The sequence below is a fragment of the Lepidochelys kempii genome, chromosome 8 (assembly GCF_965140265.1).
Source record: "Lepidochelys kempii isolate rLepKem1 chromosome 8, rLepKem1.hap2, whole genome shotgun sequence".
Classification (NCBI taxonomy): Eukaryota; Metazoa; Chordata; order Testudines; family Cheloniidae; genus Lepidochelys; species Lepidochelys kempii.
The window spans coordinates 56119055-56139960 of record NC_133263.1 but is presented as its reverse complement, the minus strand read 5'-3'; the positions used below and the strand labels follow the sequence as shown (position 1 = coordinate 56139960).

The window sequence follows — 20906 nt, the reverse complement described above, 5'->3', positions numbered from 1 at the left end:
CACATAGGCAACCATAATTTTAACAATTTTTTGCATGATACAATTTTTCTTGAAAAGCTTTTTTAGTTTAAACTTGTTTTTGCAGTGGAAAGTTCTAACCCACTAGCTAGAAGCAGTTATTTAAAACACATACCAAGTAATATGGAGCTCTGGGTTTGTTTTATTTTAATTTAAAAATAACTAAAGTTACAATGCCCCTCATTAGATTCCAGCGGACACCAGTTAGTAACTTGTAACAACATTAATAAAAGTTGGTGTCTCAGGCATTTTTACAGTTGTTTGTGTATTTTGGGTTCTGATGTTGCTCATCCTATTAAATGCCTCTACTTAGGCAGAATCACTTCTTGGTGGGTTCAACATTTCTAGTATCTAAAACATCTTTCATTTTGTTTGTATTTTGAAATAACTTAATCTATAGAACTCACTTTAATTCTGTTTTCTGTAACAGAAAACCCTTACCGGCAACTATCTTGTGACTGCCATGGCAGTATGCCTGGGAAGACAGCAGTAGAGCTTGGTCCTCTGTGGTAGGTACAGCACACAGCCTAACAAAAGTGAAAGCTTGTTCATAAAGCAGTAAGTTTATAGCTAGCAACTGAGATGGCCTTGGCAGCTGGTTATTTAATTGGAGAGCTGAGTAATAAAAAAAAATGAGTTTCCCTAGTCATATTGGTAGACAGCAAGCAGTGAGTTTACTAAATAAACAATAGTGAACTAGTTTTCAGTTTCACATCCTGGACATATTAAAACAATTACACTGCACAGGAGAATCTGGCTGAGTAGCTTGATGTTTTGCGACCAGAGAACTAGTATATATTGAACTGTAATTGATAACTAACTTGGTGTGCCTTTACATAATATCAAATACCTATGCACTTCCAGTAGTATAAAATAACTTGAACTGTTAAATGGTAAACAGCAATGGTGTTTATCCTTGGTTTTTTTGGATTGAAAGAATAGTTAAATTTAAATGTGAGCATTTCAGAACTAGATTATAGAAACAGAACTAATCCTTTGCACTAGCCCTGCTTTTACTGTTTCTAAATACTATTAGTACACCACCCTAATTTTGACAGTGCATCCCTGTGATATGGGTATCATTCCCATTTTACACGTGGGGAAATGAGATGAAGTGACTTTGCCCCAGTTGACACAGTAAGTCAGTGGCAGAACTGGGCTTAACACTCATAAGATCTTAACTTTCAAGCCATGACTCTGAACTGCCACTACCTAAAACAAAAATAATTTTAATAGTATCACAAACTATGTACCCTGTTAATATAAGTATAGTTCAGCAGCTACTCAGTTTGTGGAAACCACTTCTAAAGGAGCAAAGGCCTTTTGCTATAAATCAAAATACTTTGTCATACACCAGTCTCCTTATTTTTACTGGCATTCTATTGCACTGTCCAGGTCAGGGTCCCTCTTTAACACTGGATTCCTCAGAAGAATGCTGTTTGAAGCTGTTCAGCACGGCTTAGATGAGATTCAGCCACTTGTAAAGACACTAATCTGTGAAGCAGAATGTACAACTCTAAAACAGTTTTCAATCCATGGTCCTGCCAGCCAGAACAAACAAGGTGAGATAAAATGGCAAGTTGCTTACAAAAACTCATGGGATTTTTAAATGTCTAAAACCAATTGAAAATTTCTTGAGCAAAAGTAACTATAGCGGTGCATGTTAAAAGAAGATTAGGAACATGTTCCCTATCACAAAGCATGGGACAACAGTCTTGCCATATTATGGGGCTTTTGTCATACTCTTTAAACCTCTGCTGTTAAGGCTTGCTCGACACAGGGTGCTAGACTTGAACCAGTATGGAAAAATCCTACATTAAGTAAACCAGTGCTGACACAAGGTGCCACGCTGACAGTCCTGTAGTCCAATTTATTCACAAAACAGGCAGCAGTAGCAGAAGCTTCCCATATACTAGCCTTCGTACTGCAGCCCTGAGGGGGAAGTTCCTCCCCTTTGAGTGAGATGGGACTCTGCCCTTCATGCTCAGTCAATCCTGGACTTCTCTACAGGGACTGCCAAATGCGGGGGGTGATTGAGATGGCTGTCTACAGTGGGATACTATTCTAATAAGAACAGACTAGAGGCTACCAGTTCACTTCAGATAAATCACCATATAGTAATTTTACTTGAATATTGTCCTGTGCCAGATTCAAACTGATAATGTTTAGTGAAAGTTTCCATAACCTATTACCTATCCTTTTGCCTCTATCATTTTTACACCTTTTACTTTGTCTAGAAAGTTTGGGATTTTGCCCTTTCAAATTTTTGTGGATCCCTTTATAAGGTAGCAAAATAAAATCTATTTAAAATGTTTTGTCACACAACAGATTTAATTTTGACTTCTGTATTCTAGAAGAATGTGGCGTCTTTATTAAAACACCAGATACTGCAGCTGACTACTATGTGGTACAAGGTATGTGGTTCATCCATCACAACTGCATGTACACCCCTTGTGGTTTGTGCTAGCAGATAACCACAATCAATGAAGGAGGGATGGGGTGTTAAAGGTGGGGATAGAATGGTTTTTGTAACCTTGGCTTGTGATGGCCCCAACTTTTAAAGGTTTTTGTTTTTTTTAAATGAATATGCTCAGTGGTTCACCTCCAGTAAAGATTAATGAAACTTTAAAAATATTATATCTTTACCCAAACTAGTATTTGCTGGGAAAGACAAAGAGCCATTATTGCATGAAGTGCACTATGTACTTTTGCAAGTCTAGTTTATCTGTGCAGCCCTTGGCTCCTATGGAAGAAAGTTACAGAAAACTTTAAAATTATCTATTAAACTAGACTAGATTTTAGATCCCCTTCAGCTTTTAAGGAATGAGAGTTTTTTTCCCCCTAGAAGTGGTGTAGTTGTAGCTTTAGTTCAATCAGTCTAAGCCAGGAATGCTACCTAAAGAAAAGCAAGAGAGGCCTAAGGTGAGTTCCCCACAGGGGACTTAAATGTTAAGCATTGCATTGCAACACTTATCATTTCAGTACTCTACTGCTTAGTGAAAGCCACAGCTCAGAGTTGGGCACCAGTGCTCCTTCTACAATGCGGGGGAGAGTTAGGGATCCACAAAATCCAGCTCACAGAGCTGTCTAAGATAGCCACTACAAAATGCCAAGGAGAGGGGCGAGTCCTGAGCCCTGCTCCTCAGAGGGACTTACGTGCCTAACTCGGGACTGGAGGGTAGCACCTCCCTCCACTCAGGATTCACAGCCGTGAACCCTCTCCTGAAGTTTGCGAGAAAGGGCTTATGCACCTTTCTCGTGCACAGACTGGGTGGCATCATCACTAAGTGCTACAATAGCTCTAGTCAAATGTATATAATTTAGCCCTGTGCTAAGAGCACTCACCTACCATATTGGAGACCTAGTTTGATTGTCCCCTCCCACCGATGTCAAGAATAAACTTCAGCTCTGGTCTCCCCCTCCAAGGATAGTACCCTAACCACTGGGCTTTCTATTTCTCCTGTTGAAGCTGTTCCACTATATATAAATAAATATGTACTGGAGCATTCTGGAACATGGGTCTCCCGTGTACCTAGTGGATTACTCTGGCCCAATACATGTTAATTATATACAGTGGAACAGTTTCAACAGAAGAGAGATCTGCCTCAAAATACCCCCTGGCACGCTGGTTATGGTACTCTCCTGGGAGGCAGACCAGAGTTCAAATCTCTTCTTCATATCAGGGGCAAATTCTCCCACATCCCAGGTGAGGGCTCCAGCTATTGGGTTAAAGGTTATAAGTTGGCACCACTATCTTCGGTTTCTTTTGTGGGGCCTGATCCAGTAGGTGGCTTCTGAGAGCACCTGCCAGATAAGCAGGGGAATACTTAGTTAGAGGATCCCACTGGACTTAGACACCCAGCTGCCTGGACTGAAGCAACTGTGTGCATACTCAGTAGTTGATTTTTTGGGTGGCTACAGAGTTAGGCAGAGGTTGAGGAACTACATTTTGAATCTTGCCCCTAATGAGCATTTCTGTGTTTTAGGTAAAAGGAAAAGTAATGAAATGAGTAAAAACATAGCGAAAAGACAGAAGTCCGAAAGCAATGCTGAGCACCCTGCATTTTACTATAATATCCATAGACACAGTATCAAAGGAATGAACATGCCAAAGTAAGGATCACGTTCCAGTTTCTGATTTCCAACAAAATCTGTGTTGAAACCAACTAACCAGTAATAACTTTCTCTCTAATTTTTTCAGGTTAAACAAGTTCTTACAGTATCTGTCCCAAGCTGGGTATAGAGTAAGCCGAACCCATTTTGATCCCATGGGAGTTCGCACAAATGCACCTTTGGCACAGTTTAAATCTATCCTTGTGAAGTACAGCACACCCACGTACACTGGGGGGCAGGCAGAAGGCCCTGTCCAGTCCACTGAAGATGCCCAGGCAGGAGACAATGTCCAAGCTGCTGTAGATGACAAGTCAGGAGACATGGAGTTCACAGAAGATGGTAAATCAGGAAGCACTCTTTATGTTCACAAAAGACAGCTATCACGATAACTTTATTGCTGCTGAATGCAAATAATGTGTTAATTTGAGATTTGCAACTAAGCCCTACTCATGTAAACCAATCTACAGAACTGGTTTTGAAAGCTTGGGTTTCCAGTTATCTAAATGCGTGGGAGACATTTTAGAATTACACAGAAGAACTTGTAATTGATCACAATACATATGGTCAAGTTACAATTAGAGTGGAGAAAGAAACTGTTAGAGGGTATTGACTTTTATGCTCGTCTTTCTTTTAAACACTGGCATTTTGTGACTACCCCCAGCTCTTCGAAAAGCCTTATTCAAACTCCTAGTGCAATTTCCAGTACAGCGGATAAGCGATGGGGCCAAAAGTCTTAAGCATTTCCTTAAGTGTTGCTAGAGCATAACCGAAGTATGAAATCGGCCATCATGCCTGCTGCTTGATTGGTTAGAGTTTAGCAATAGGTCAAGTCTGTAAGACACCAAAAATGTTGCACTATAAAATGTGGTATTACATTTAAGCAAGCCAGAACATTTTAAATAGGTACAAGTATATCCTTAGGTAGCAAACTTAACTTTTACCTAAAAGCAAAGACCTAGAGGCAAGTGGATCAGGAATGAAATTAAACTTTTTGCTATTTGAATTTTTATTTTTAGCTCTACATAGCTATATATTTCAAGTGAATTAACTACTTTGAACAAAACAACAATTACCTGCTGGTAATAAAGGAAAAATCTGGCAAGCTATTGGGGAGAGAGGACTGAGTGGCAAAGAGTTAATTCACCAGGATTTAACTCATCCTGCATTTAAATGGTCACCAATACTATTTGATGATTAAGTCAATACATCTGCACTCTAGTCAGTTATCTAATTTAACCTGCTTGTGAGATTCCTTTTACAAGTCAATGATTAAATTTGTACATAAACAGGTTATTTTCACTATTAGAACCATCTCTTGTGATATAGGTTGAAAAAACACATTTAATAAATAGTCACTCCTTTTTAAAAAGTTAATATGTAATTACTTCAGCCATAAAATCACACAGTTCATTTTTGTGTGGGTTTTTCCAACTGTTAGAACGAAGAGTTTGGTTCAAGACTTCTGTCATTCGCTAGTTCTGATCTAGGAACAACTGTCTTATACTGCTTTTAAAACAGGATCTTCCATACAGCAAGGGTAATAATTTTAGATTCAGGCTTAGTCTATGAAGTTTTGGCAACATAGCTATATATCGGCAAGGAGATTGAGGGGAAAAAAATCAGACCCCCTAAAAACCAACATAAGTGTGCCAAAAGAAACTCCCCCCATGCAGCCAGAAGAGAGTTTCTGACGGCTTAGCTAATGTCATTTCCCTGGTGGCTTAGCTGTACCAGCAGAACTCTTCCTGTCATGTCAGTTTATGCTATATCTCCAATAGGGGGTTCTGCCAGCATAGTTATGCCAGTAAAGCATAAGTAGTATAGATACACTTTCAGATACAGGTTTTAACAGCCGCTACGGCCCCCTCCTCTCACAGAACCACTCTATCACTTCCTTCTCAGCCATTCTGTGCCACTCAATTCTACAAGATAGGGTATTTGTGATACATAGCACTTTCAGGCGTTGCCAAGCTGTAAGACTAGTCATGTAACTCTTTGACTTATAGAAGAAAAATCTTCTTTCAGAAATCCACAAAATAAACACTAGTGGTGTGAGGTTTAGCATAAAGTACATGAACTAGTCTAATAGGACTGGGAACACAGAAGGAGTGAATAATGCATGGCTTACTGCTGCTGGAGAAAAAGCAAGTTCAGTGTAGGCACCAGAGAAATCTTCCACAAAGTACCCACTTACTTCATGCTAAAGTTCACACAAAAATTTTCTTTTTTTATAAGAAAAAGAAAATTCCATTAAAAGTGACATGGGGTCTGTACAGCAGCTGTAGAACCTGGAATTACTTAGCTCAATTTTTTTTTTTAAGTTGACAAGGTTTCAAATTGAGTGTCCTTTTAACTAAATACTGGCCTTATTGGAGCTTTCAGATCTCATTCTTGTTTTTAATCTCTATTGCTGTGGAAGAGTCTCACACCAACAGAGCAACTTGACTATACAGTGAAACTGACAAACCAGGAAGTTGTCAAATGCAAAGCAAACAAACTGGCAAAATAATAAAAGTTTCTAATCTTTCAGTTAAAGAAATCCAACAACACTGAATTGAAACCAATTTCAGACAGAAATATGATTTTAAAGTTGACTAACTAACTGCAAAGATTAGGAGAACAGGTTGTGTATACCTCTATCTTAACACTCAATATCCAAATCTTGTTGGTGAGGCAAATCTGGCATGTAGTCAACTAGCTCCTTAATGCATAAACTTTAGTTTAACTTGCCAAGGTTCAGCAAGTCTCAGAAGTACAAATTAGCTTTCAGTTGTATGTATTCATGGAAAAGTAATACAGCAAAACACAAAATGTCCAGTAAGTTCTTAGAGTGTATTGGGGCAACTTTTTGTTTAAGAAGGTGGATTTTCGACTTGATTCTAACAGGGAGGAACTAGTTGCAAATCTGAAGATCGAAGGCAATGGGGTGAATGTGATCACAAAATGATAGACTTCATGTTTCTAAGGAAAAGAATGAGTGAGAACAGCAGAATATGGGCAATGGACTTCAAAAAAAGCATACTTCGACAATATTTCTCTGTTAGTATGGAACTCTTCCAAATTCAGAGAGCTGGTAAGTAAGAAAATCTAAGGGAAAAAAGTTTTAGAAAGCTGGCAGTTTCTCAAAGAGACAAGATTAAAGGCACAACAGCAAATTATCCTTATGCTATAGGAAAAATAGTAAGAAGTCAATATGGCTCCATCAGAATCAGAAAATCAAAAAGGAATCCTACAAAAAGTGGAAACATGAATGGAAAATGAATACAAAAGACCTGTACAAACATGTAGGACAAAATGAGTTACACCTAGCAAAAAACATAAAAGGCAATAAAAAGAGGTTTTCTACATACATGAGCAAGAGAAAGACCAAGGAAAGTGTGGGTCCTCTACTTAAGGATGGAAAACTAATAACTGACAGCATCAAGAAGGCTGCGGTGTTTAATACATATTTTGCCCCAGTCTTTACTAAAAAGGTAATTTGTGATCCAATACTTAACACAATATTAACATAGGGGAAGAAACCCAAGCCAAACTAGGGAAAGAACAGGTTAAAGAATAAGGTCATGTCTACACTAGTGAGCTTAGAAGCACAGCTGTACCAGTCTTACAGTGGCACAGCTGAGCGACACCCATGAGCAACATAAATTTTGCTGACAGAAGTGATAGTGTAGACTTGGTTTAAGTTAAAATGTATTCAAGTTGGCAAGACCTTATGAAATTCACACCAGAGCATTTGAAGTAGCTGAAGCAATCACAGAACCATTAGCAATTATCTTTGAAAACTTATGGAGGATGTGTGCGGTCCCAGAGGACGAGAGAAGGAGAAACATAGTACCTATCTTTAAACAAGGGAACAAAGAGGACATGGGAAACCATAGACCAGTCAATCTAATGGTGATACCTGGAACAAATTATGAATCAATTTGTAAGCTCCTAGAGAATAACAGGGTTCTAAATATATGCTAATACTGGATTTGTCAAGGACAAATCATACAAAACTAATTTCTTTCTTTGATAAGGTTACTGGTCTAGTAGATGGGGGAAAACTGTAGACAGGATATCTTGATTTTAGTAAGGCATGTGACACAGTCCCACATGACATTCTCTTAAGCAAACTAGGGAAATGTTGTCTACATGAAATTACTATAAGGTGGGTTGTAGCGAGGAGGTGCAACTCCTGATCTGTCAGAAGGGGAAAGACCTGAGATTGCCCCCTGCTGGGCAGAACCAGACCACCTGCAGCCACCTCACCGGAAGCAGAGGGGCAGGACAGGAAGCTGGACTATAAAAGGCCAGCCTCCTAGCTCAGTAGGGGGAGAGTTGCCAGAAGAGCAAGACATCTCTTCCTTGCTGCTAGGGCCTGGAGCTGAAGGAGATGGCTGCCTGACCAGAGGAGTTACCTGAATTACCGGAGACCAGCAACACCTACGAACTGTCGGGGCTGCCACTGGCAGTTTACCCTGGAGAGACTGAGGACAACCCCAGAACCCAGGTGTCCCAAACTGGGGTGGGTAGGAAGGAGTCCAGGAACACCGAATAGGGTTCAGCTGTGGAATTATTGTGAACTGGCCATGATGTTGCAGGAAGATCCCTGCTGACGTAGTGACAAACTACCCCGCCACTAACAGGGCCCTGGGCTGGAACACAGTGGAGTGGGAGGGCCTGCATCTCCATAGCCCGGGTACCCCATCTGTTGAAGGTGGCCACCTCCCCACTAGAGGCCAGGAGGCCTGAATTTGTCTGGCGCCCGCCAAAGCTAGGGCACCAGGCACACTTGCTATCGCTCCCAGATGAGAACTAATTCCCCACCCTGAACTGCTGGACTGTATTGCACAGACTCAGCCTGAGCTATAAACTGAATTGCCCTGAAAGAGAGACTTGGGGGGGAGAGACTAATTAAGGCCTGGGCTGATTGTCAGCCAGGCCTGCTAACTGCCCTGACTAAGGGACTGCACAGAGGGACTAACTGCTACTTGGATTAATCACGAGGTGGACTCACTAGCTAGGAGCTGCACCCTGCTTGAGAAAAATCGAGGCAGCACAGCCTCCCGCCCTGTCAGAAGGGGGGAGATGCACGCCCCTTTTTACATGGAGATGCACAACTAGTTGAAAGATCGTACTCACAAAGTAGTTACCAGTAGTTTGCTGTCATACTGGGGAGGACATATCTAATGGGGTCCCAAAGGGTCTGTCCCTGAGTCTGGTCTCATTGAGTATTTTCATTAATAACTTGGATAAATACGGGGGGAGTATGCTTATAGAATCTGCAGATGACACCAAGCTACAAGGGGTTGCTAGCACTTTGGAGGGCAGGATTAGAATTCAAAATGACCTTGTTAAATTGGAGAACTGGTCTGAAATCAACAAGATGAAATTCAATACACTTTGGAAGGAAAAATCAAGTGCACAAATACAAAATGGAGAATAACCAGATAGGCAGTAGTACTGCAGAAAAGAATCTGGACCATCCCCAATGTGGTCCCAGCACAGATACCTACCAAAAATCAAACTTTTATTGTTCGTATAGATAATTTAAAAACAAACACCTAAACAACATGGAATGTATGTTGGAGGACAGCTGAAAGCACAAAGCATCTGCAAACCATTATATCCCACAAATTGTGACACCTTTCTTCTCATCAAAATAGCCCCAGACATTTCTTGACCCTAAACAGTGGGAGGAAAGAGAAATCCTAATTATGTTTTTCTATGAAGGGCATAAGGAGAGGGAGATATTTTATATTCAGTATAATCATGGCTTGATGTTTGATCCAGCCCTAAGTTGTGTTATAACGAAGGGCTGAGGTTTAGAGTGCACAATATAGTTTCATCTTAGACTTTATCAAATACCACTTTTCTGGTAAGTGAATAAAACTACTTATCTTACAATACATTTATCCTCAAATATAGTTGCAGTTGTAAAACTTAGGAAAACTTGACACTGCATATTTTTATAAAAGTTCAACCCCAATGCTATGATCCTACTCCACATATTCCAAGTCTTCTGTCTCCATTTATGTTGGGAAGGTCATTAGCACACACGTAAATCACCATGCATAAAAACTGATTTTGCTGGGGTTCCCAAGTAGGGCATACCAAACCAAACGTCATCTTTTCATATCACTGTTTGAATGATAATTATTTTGTGTCCCACCCAACAGAATAACTTGTTATACATGCCATGGCAGCTATTGAAAAAGTTTGACATTACCTAGTGTTATCACGCATGTACATCCCATGCTAAGGCCCTGATCCAAAACCCACTGAAGTAAATGGGAATTTTTCAACTGATTTCAATGGACTTTAAATGAGGCCTTACAAGTTTGCGGCGGAAACTGAGGCACCAGATTCCACTGTGTGGTGTTGGCACGTGTATCCCGAAAGCAGATGCATCTCCCAGCCCTCTGTCTAGAAAACTGCACATAATAGTGGTGTTAGACAGTGCTAGATTGTACAATGCAAATGGTTTCTTTTGTAGACTGAAACAGGAAGTGATTGAATTTACAGTATTGTGTTCACAGCATTTTTGCTTTATTATGACAAATGTGAGATGTTAGGTAGGACTTGAATTTCAGATATTATAACTGTTCAATTTACCATACCTAACAAGCACAAGGTACCAAAAATGAAGATCTAGCTAAACAGGAAGGCAGTATGAAAGTTGTTTTGAAAAGTAAAATTGTTTATAGCACTAAAAAGGTCACAGTGCATCAATGGTATAATCAAACACCTACATAATATATATTTTTAAAGAACATAAATATTTAGTAAATTCACTATGACATGAAAATAAGTTTCACATTCTTCCACACTTTTTTAAACTGTGGACAAAAAAAAGACATTCTCTAGACAGAAACAGCTCAGCTTCACAAATACTCCTTTGCTCCTTAAACATTCTTAGATATCACACACAGAATTTGCCATTCTGCTGCAGCTAACCTAGAAGTTTCTCCATAAAATCTAAGTATCACAAAAACAGGATTATATTTAGTGGACATGCACTAGTAATCTATACAATTGAACATTACACCAAGTAATACTGAATAAAACAACATTTGAAAATAAATCCTCGCCCTCCAATATGCTTGGTGACTGGAAATGTCAGTTTCATGGCACAGATTACAAAAAGAGTAGTAAAAACATTTTAGATAACAAAAAGAAATATTAAAAGTTATTCAAGAAGCCTATGAATTTTTCATATAGAGATGAAACTGACCCACAACAGCTGTCAAAATGGACATATATTTACAAATGTTAGACTTGAATGACAAGGAGTAGTGGAAAGCTTGTTCCTTTCCAACAGAAACCTAGGGATTTGAAAGTGTACAAATCGCATATACTTTAGAAACTCATCCATCTTAACTGTGAGCAAGATAAGAAGGGAGAAGACAAAGTGTAATATTCCTCACCTGCTTTAAGGGTCTTTTCACTTTCAGCTTCTAAACTAGAGACAGGAAGGCTGTACTGATAAAACCTTAGAGCAAAGAGAACATCACTGTGCTATTTCCCTAACATTGTGTATTCTCTTTAGCTGCAGCAAAGCATCACCACTAGGTGAAGGCAGGGTTCACCCCAGAAAAAAAAAAACCCACCTGTTTATCATGCACATGAAAGGTAAATGCAAAACGTCACACAGCAGCCAACCGCCAAGTTTAAAAAAAAATAAACCTACTGTAAGACACTAAATGGTAAACCTGTCAAGTACTAACACATTTTCTTCCAAAGTGCTAAGCCATATTTGTTAAAGCTTTGGCTAAAACAGAATACTTAGAAGAGTTTGTAGTTGAAGCAGTTCTTTCCCTCAGTGATGAACTACAGTTATAGCTCACAACTGGTGTGGATAGAGTGCTATAAAATAAGATAGTCTCGCTGCAACACAATGCCATCATGCTGGAATTTTAAAAGGGGATTTTTGTTGCAAAATTGTATTTCCAAGGAAGAGAATCCTTTAGAGCAAAGTCTATGATAATTTCCACGATAAAGTCTGCCATTACACTGGATATACCAGGACTTTAGAATTGTCTGAGAAGATTTTGTACAATAAAATGTTATCTGCCAAGCACATGTGCACAGGATAATTCTGCAACAGGAGTCAAAGACCAGAAATTAGAGAGTGCACAGGGACTGCCCGGGGGGGGGCGGGGAGAGAAGGTTTCCTTTTTTAATATAATTTTTTTCTGATACTGAAATCTAGCAGGTAGCAAGATTTTTTTAAAGTGTCAGAACTTTTTCCCTTAATCCTTCATCTTGGTCTACTGAAAACTTACCTGGACTATTACCAATAATCCAAGTCTTTCAAGGAATCAGATTACTACTGTAAATACCTTGGAGCCAAAATGGTATGCTGTTATCGGAATTGAGTTCTTCAATGTCTTTTACAGTGACAGTAGTTAGCAAATCACCACCATTACCATACCCCCACAACATCTGCTACTATTGACTACTACCATTGACTACTTTAGACCCTCGATATTTCACCTAAGGGCTGGTATAATTGTGTCAAGCATATTAGCAGACCAACAGCTTTTCCTGGACTAAGTTAAGACATTCCATGCTGGAACCTTTGCTTGATCTGATACCAAACTGGGAATAAAAAAAGGCATATCTTTGATAACAATGGAATGCACTGGAGAAGGTTATTCAGTCCCCTGGGGAAAAAATTAAATTAAAAATAAAACCCAGAATACCATCTAATTATAATAAGAAGTATGCTCTGTGAGTAGTCTGAAGACATCCCAAGTACTGTCCATGAAGATGACGGTGGTGTCTCCTTAATATTAAAGAAATCACAGCTATAAAAATTAGAGTCCTCTCTCCAAACCTTCTCGCAAAGCCTATTTATGTTCCTTTGTTGGTGCATAGTAGAGTTCCATGGGTTTGTTCACTTTCCAGTATTTCTCACTGACCAGCTCCAAGGAAAAGGAACCATTTAATACCTAAAGGAGGAGAAAAAACCAACAGTTCCTAAAATATATTTTCCATCATCTCGCTATGAACTTCTGATGCTCCTGTCACTACTATCTGGTCACTGTGAAAACCCTGCAGTAGACTTAGAGAGGAACATTTACAGAACAGAAGCCTCCTGTGGTTCTGGCTGCAGTTAATAGATATTTCCTGTAGTGCCTGTCATTAAATATGTTATCAGTGTTTCTGGTTGCTTATCTGCTCATAATCCAGTGACTAGCACTTCAATTCTAATACTTGCTAGTTCCTAGCAATACAGATTAGATCTTAACTATACTGATCACCACCCTTTCATTTATTATGCTTTGGTGGGGGGGGGCAGGGGCAGTATTTCTATCCCACCCCTACCCAGTAGCATCAACCAATGTGCTAGTTACTTTCCAAACACAAGAAATCATGATCTCTTCTCGTAAGATCTTGCATGTTAACAAGAAAAACAAATAGACAAGGACAGGGGCAAGGAGAATCAACAAGCAGCAAGGTAATCAGCGGATGACTATGTCATCACGATATATCCAAACTGTTACTGGAACAATGAGTTTTTGGTGTGTTGGATGTACGGTGGTGAGTTTTTAGAAGAAGCAGACAAATGATGTGTAGAGGTTGGCATCACTGATGAATAGGGAAGCCTGCATGATGTGCAGAGCAACACAGGTGGATAAGTAAGGAGGGAAAGAACTATGCAGGAACTTGAAAGCAAAGAAATAAGCTCAAAATTTCACTTTAAATTTATGCACCAAGACCTGAGGTCAGGTCTCAGCTTCCCTACCAACAGGAATTTAAAATAGCTAGTGATACTGAGTATTCATCTAGCTAATGACTGTATTGTCCAGTGTCAGATGCCAGTGATTTTGACTGAATTTCTGTGGATTGTGTTCATTTAATATTTGCCTGTCTGAAATACTACTTAGGTGTGAATTTGACTTTATACAAATAGATGTGCCTCCTACTGATAAAAAGGCAGACTGAACTTGCCTAGGAAGTGCTACCACCCTTTGGCAATGAAGGACATTCTCAATAAGCAAGTCCTCAAATCAAAGTACCACTTTTTTCCTCCTAAATTTTTACATGTAAAATAAAGAGCCAGATCTTCAGCTTGCATAAATTAGTAAAATCCCAGTGATGTCAATGGAGCCACACCATTTACCCTAGGTCAGGGGATTGTGCCCAGAGCATCCACACATTTACATGCCACTCCTTTTCTACTATCAATGCTTTTGCTGTATGTAATGGCCACAGAACAGACTTTTGCCTAAACCATCACAGCGAATAACGCTCGTGCTATGCTTGCTTTTAAAAATGGATTATGAATACAATCCATAGACCAATTTATAGAAGGAATCCAAACAGGATAACAAATCCACTGTGCCTTCAAGTTGTAGTATTATTGGGTCTAAACATTTCTAAATTAGACAGAGTATCAACCAGATCAACTACTCACAGTGTACTGGCCATTGGCCGTAGCAATGTAAATTGTATACTGCTTCTCACTGGCTGTGTCAAGATTCATCTGGTTTGACTCTCCTTTGCTCCGAAGTTCCTCCAAAGCCAACCTCACAGCTAGGTACTTAGACAAGTGATCAACTGTGGCATTGCCCGAGGTCTTTATATACCTGCAACAGTATCAACAAAGACAACCAAACATATTTGAATCACTTGTGCAGAAAAAGGCACTAGATAAGCTGCATATGTAAAAGTAAACAAACTTGTATGTAAAGAGTACAGTGTGCCTCAGTGTTTTGACTCAAGATACAAAAGAAGCAATTTACTGAACAAGAAAAGAAGTCCTCACACCTCTCTCAACTTCCTCTTCCACAGGTTCCCACTCTATTTGTGGATAGGAAATACTACTACTTTGTCATCTGCCTGAATTAACTGATCGTGCGACATTTAAAAAAAAAATTCACGACTGCTCAAATCCTCTGAACACAGATGTGTGACATCAACTCAGTGGACAAGAATTGGATACTTGGCATGCTCTGTGACCTCTTTCCTTGCTCTAGCTACTCTTCATTGACTCCTCATTCTCTGGAAATCTAAACCAAAGAGTGAGATTTTCAAAAGTGCCGAATGCCCTAGGATGTTGTACTTCTAGAACCCATGAGAAAGCTCTCGTGCTGAAGAGGAATAAGAAAGAAGGTTCCAGATATTTCAGGAAATTCTAGAAAAAAAATACAAACCTGCATACTGCAGATTTCAGAACTTATGAGCATGGATCTGGACCGGATTACACAGACTTTAGAGTGAGATTCACTTTTAATAGGACTTGTGCGCCTGAGCCACTTTTGAAAAATTTCACTCTTCTTTCCCAATTTCCAAAGACAAAGGAATTCACATGTTGATCCATTCAGTCACACTCTAACACATACATAAGGCTTATTTTTATATACATATTTTCAAAAGGAGTGAGAAGGGACTGGAATCTAAAATCATCTGTGGTCTTAAAATGCAGTCAACCAAGCATACCACACCAAGAATAGTGGTGTGTTCTTAACTTTTAGGAACTTTTTCTACAATCAAAGCGTTAAAACAGACTATAATACTATAAAATATGAACAAAAATAAATGGCTACCCTATTTAGGACGGTGAAAGTGCATTCAGTTCAACAGGACAAGATGTAACTAGAGAAGAAATGTCTACATTTGATTTCAAAAAGCCTCAAGAAACAACAGATTAAGTAAAAAGAAAAGGAGTACTTTTGGCACCTTAGAGACTAACCAATTTATTTGAGCATAAGCTTTCGCGAGTTACAGCTCACTTCATCGGATGCATACTGTGGAAAGTGTAGATTTTTTATATACACACAAAGCATGAAAAAATACCTCCTCCCACCCCACTCTCCTGCTGCTAATAGCTTATCTAAAGTGACCACTCTCCTTACAATGTGTATGATAATCAAGGTGGGCCATTTCCAGCACAAATCCAGGGTTTAACAAGAACGTCTGGAGGGGGGTGGGGTAGGAAAAAACAAGGGGAAATAGGTTACCTTGCGTAATCACTTAGCCACTCCCAGTCTCTATTCAAGCCTAAGTTAATTGTACCAAATTTGCAAATGAATTCCAATTCAACAGTTTCTCGCTGGAGTCTGGATTTGAAGTTTTTTTGTTGTAATATCACAACTTTCATGTCTGTAATCGCATGACCAGAGAGATTGAAGTGTTCTCCGACTGGTTTATGAATGTTATAATTCTTGACATCTGATTTGTGTCCATTTATTCTTTTACGTAGAGACTGTCCAGTTTGACCAATGTACATGGCAGAGGGGCATTGCTGGCACATGATGGCATATATCACATTGGTGGATGTGCAGGTGAACGAGCCTCTGATAGTGTGGCTGATGTTATTAGGCCCTGTGATGGTGTCCCCTGAATAGATATGTTGGCACAGTTGGCAACAGGCTTTGTTGCAAGGATAGGTTCCTGGGTTAGTGGTTCTGTTGTGTGGTATGTGGTTGCTGGTGAGTATTTGCTTCAGTATTTGCTCCTCAGGCCCTACGCTACCAGCACTCCCAGCTACCTTCGAGACACCACTGACTTCCTGAGGAAACGACAATCCTTCGGTGATCTTCCTGATAACACCATCCTGGCCATTATGGATGTAGAAGCCCTCTACACCAACATTCCACACAATGATGGACTACAAGCCGTCAAGAACAGTATCCCCGATAATGTCACGGCTAACCTGGTGGCTGAACTTTGTGACTTTGTCCTTACCCATAACTATTTTACATTTGGGGACAATGTATACCTTCAGATCAGTGGCACTGCTATGGGTACCCGCATGGCCCCACAGTATGCCAACATTTTTATGGCTGACTTAGAACAAAGCTTCCTCAGCTCTCGTCCCCTAACGCCCCTACTCTACTTGCGCTATATTGATGACATCATCATCTGGACCCATGGAAAAGAAGCCCTTGAGGAATTCCACCATGGATTTCAACAATTTCCATCCCACCATCAACCTCAGCCTGGTCCAGTCCACACAAGAGATACGCTTCCTGGACACTACAGTGCTAATAAACGATGGTCACATAAACACCCTATACCGGAAACCTACTGACCGCTATTCCTACCTACATGCCTCCAGCTTTCACCCTGACCACACCACACGATCCATCGTCTACAGCCAAGCTCTGCGATACAACCGCATTTGCTCCAACCCCTCAGACAGAGACAAACACCTACAAGAGCTCTATCAAGCATTCTTACAACTACAATACCCACCTGCGGAAGTGAAGAAACAGATTGATAGAGCCACAAGAGTCCTCAGAAGTCTCCTACTACAGGACAGGCCTAACAAAGAAAATAACAGGACGCCCCCCCCCCCCCCCCAGACGTTCTTGTTAAACCCTGGATTTGTGCTGGAAATGGCCCACCTTGATTATCATACACATTATAAGGAGAGTGGTCACTTTAGATAAGCTATTACCAGCAGGAGAGTGGGTTTGTGTGTGTGCGGGGGGGGTGTGAGAAAATCAAGTTGGGCCATTTCCAGCACAAATCCAGGTTATCATACACATTGTAAGGAGAGTGATCACTTTAGGTAAGCTATTAGCAGCAGGAGAGTGGGGTGGGAGGAGGTATTTTTTCATGCTTTGTGTGTACATAAAAAGATCTTCTACACTTTCCACAGTATGCATCCGATGAAGTGAGCTGTAGCTCACGAAAGCTTATGCTCAAATAAATTGGTTAGTGTCTAAGGTGCCACAAGTACTCCTTTTCTTTTTGCGAATACAGACTAACATGGCTGTTACTCTGAAACAGATTAAGTAGCACTAAGACAATTATTAAAAGATGTTGAAGATACTTACCTGGTCTGTGCACTGTCATCATTCTCCATGAGTGTAGGATGGGGCCTGAAGACTAATTCTATTTCACTAGCACCGTCCATTACTGGGTCTATTGCCACAGTTGTATTGTTATTGTCCAATTCTAGCCCAGAATCATCTGATGTTTTGGTTCTTTTGTTACTAGGCCCTGCTTCCTGATTGCTGTGTGTTGAAGCATTGCTACAGTGTGAACTGTCACCATTATCCTCTGCTCCACTGCCATTCTCAATCTGTTGTTTCTTGCCTCGTTGTAGCCTGTTTAAAGATATATGTAAATAAAAGTGATCTCCGCAGCAGCCAATCAGAATTCAGAATTAATCAAATTTCTTTAAATTTTCCCACGCTGGCTCACACAGTATCTCTCAAACAATTTTTTTTCAATTGTCTATCAATCAATCACACACAAAGGGTGTTATAGTAACCATATTTCTAGACACCAACATTTCATATTGATTATCAGTTATAAGTTCAACAACAATGAATTTTTGTAACGTTCTTTTCCATAGAGCAACTATGCTTAAATATTTTGTTCTGATACTGAAGCTATAAAAAGGATTTTCTTTTCTTTGCACATATATTATACACATGAACAACTTTGTTTTAAAAGGTGTAAACTCTGAAACAGATTCTTATAGAAATATCCCATACAGTTTAATAGCTTATATTTTTCCAACATTTTGTTGTAGCAGAAGGCCTTTGGGAACACAGGTCAATAATTATTTTCACACAAGACTGCAGATTCTTTTCTGAACATTACTGTGTTTCCTGGACACACACACACTCAAGTTGTTATATATCAGAATAGTGTATTTACATCTTCCCATCCAAGACAGATTGGAAAACTGAGCAACCTGAAAAGGACACTGTGTACTATGTTTCCAAACATCACATATTTAATTGTATTAGATTCAACATTGGCAAAATATTAATGAGCTACAATTGATTTATGCCATCCTGTTCTTAATTCTTTTATCTAAATATGATCTCATATGTATGCCACCATATTAGTTACTTTGAGCACTGTGAAAGAGTAATAATCGTACCACCAGTGTGAGTTTCAAGCACATTTTATTCTGTAGTTTATTTATACAAATTGTTTCTCTTTTAGGCTTAAATATAGTGCTCCAGCAAGCTGAGAAATTCTATGTATGCTTTTCAGCCTTGCAAAATAAATTGTCAATAAAATGTCCCAGTCCAGATGCAAGATCTATTTCCCTGTTAACCCCTATCCCCCATGACAAAAGACAACCTAAACCAAAAATCCTTACAAATGATATTTTACTTACCCAACAACAACAAAATCCCTTATACCAGGTCAAGTATTCTAAAACATCTAGATGTTAGGGGTGTTCTCTTCAAACACAAGGTTGCCCAATTGGGGCAATTCTTTGTACAGGTTTCACTGTACTGTATAATTTGAGAATCTGTATGATGATGTAAAAATACTCTGATGCCTCTACTTTTACTGATTTACAACCTGGGTTCTTACTGTGATACTGATGTCCATCTTTTGCACACAGTACAATCACTAGTTTGTGAAGCCTAATATTTGGCTGTCATGGAGAGTTTGGAAAGTGATACAGGAACTCAAATTGCTGCTCAAAAGGAGAAAATTTTACTTTTTTTAAGACTAATAAAAAGTATCTGGAAAAAATGCTTACCTACCTTTCATAACTGTTGTTCTTAGAGATGTGTTTGCTCATGTCCATTCCATTCTAGGTGTGTGCACACCCACATGCGCGGCAGGAGATTTTTGCCTCAGCGATATCTGTAAAGTCAGCTGTAGCACCCTCTTGAGGGCTGTGCCAATGCATCAGTATATTAGGCACTGCCAACCCTACGCCCTCTCAATTCCTTCTTGCCAGCAACTCCGACAGAAGGGAGGGTAATGGAATGAACATGAGCAACACATCTCAAAGAACAACAATTACAAAAAGGTAGTTAACTGTTTTTTCTTCTTCAAGTGCTTGCTCATGTCAATTCCATTACAGGTAACTCACAAGCAGGGTCCCTGGTGGCAGGCTCGGAGTACACAGCTGTGTGGCTTGCAACACAGCTCTGCCAAAGCCAGCATCGTCTCGGGCTTGCTGGGTGAGCACATGAGATGTAAATGTGTGGATAGATGACCAGAAAGCGGCCCTGCAGATATCCTGAATCAGCACCTGGGCCAGGAAGGCTACCAACGAAGCCTGTGCCCAAGTCAAGTGGACAGTCGCAGACACCAGTGGAAGCACCTTTGCCAGGTCATAGCAGTAATGGATAAAGGCTGTAATCCAGGATGAAATACTCTGCACAGACACTAGGCAACCTTTCATCCTGTCTGCCACCACAACGAACAACTGTGTTGACTTACGAAACAGCTTGGTCCTGTCTATATAGAAGGCAAGCGCCCTCCTGATGTTCAGGGCATGCAACTTGTGCTCCTCTTCCAATTTATGAGGCTTCTGAAAGAAGATAGGTAAGTATATGTCTTGACTGGTATGAAACTGTGAAACTACCTTCGGCAGGAACGTTGGATGCAGCTGCAGTTGGACCTCGTCCTTGCAGAATACCATATAGGATTGCTCTGAAGTAAGCACCCGGATCTCAGAGACTTATGGGTGGACATTATTGCAACCAGGAAATAAACTTTCCAGAAGAAGAGGAGAAGGGGGCAGGAGCTAGAGGTTCAAAGGGAGGACCCAGGAGCCTCAACAGCCCGAGATTCAAGTCCCAGGGAGGGACGGGATCCCTGATGTGTGGATGGAGATGCTCCAGACCTTTCAAAAACCTGAACCAACATGTCATGAGCAAAGACCAACCTATCCTGGAGCGGAGGGCGGAAGGCTGAAATAGTGGCCAAGTGAACTTTGATTGATGACAGGGACAATGCCTGGAGCTTGAGGTATAGAAGATAGTCAAGGATCACCTGCAGCGAGGACTGCTCAGCCCAGATCCCTGGTCTGAGGCCCAGAATGCAAACCTCTTCCACTTGGTCAGGTA

At 40.1% G+C, this 20906-nt stretch overlaps 2 protein-coding genes across 10 annotated transcripts in view; one reads left to right on the top strand and one right to left on the bottom strand.

Moving 5' to 3' along the window:
* Positions 1-19674, top strand: part of TRMT1L (tRNA methyltransferase 1L) — a 64254-nt gene extending 44580 nt beyond the window's left edge. For 2 of the 6 annotated variants that reach the window (XM_073356668.1, XM_073356672.1), the window contains exons 12-17: positions 449-527; positions 1414-1580; positions 2373-2432; positions 4005-4131; positions 4220-4470; positions 16325-16398. In XM_073356668.1, coding sequence (XP_073212769.1) covers positions 449-527; positions 1414-1580; positions 2373-2432; positions 4005-4131; positions 4220-4470; positions 16325-16377 — 737 coding nt within the window. In that variant the 3' untranslated portion in view covers positions 16378-16398. Of the gene's footprint in view, positions 1-448; positions 528-1413; positions 1581-2372; positions 2433-4004; positions 4132-4219; positions 7021-14913; positions 15998-16324; positions 16399-18069 lie in introns of those variants that run through there. The other 4 variants (XM_073356671.1, XM_073356670.1, XM_073356669.1 and 1 more) reach the window with 4 other exon arrangements.
* RNF2 (ring finger protein 2) overlaps positions 10641-20906 on the bottom strand; it is a 53253-nt gene continuing 42987 nt past the window's right edge. For all 4 annotated transcript variants that reach the window (XM_073356674.1, XM_073356675.1, XM_073356676.1 and 1 more), the window contains exons 5-7: positions 17907-18179; positions 14537-14708; positions 10641-13067 (exon numbers count right to left, since the gene is read on the bottom strand). In XM_073356674.1, the coding sequence (XP_073212775.1) occupies positions 12966-13067; positions 14537-14708; positions 17907-18179 (547 nt within the window). In that variant the 3' untranslated portion in view covers positions 10641-12965. The remainder of the gene's footprint in view (positions 13068-14536; positions 14709-17906; positions 18180-20906) is intronic.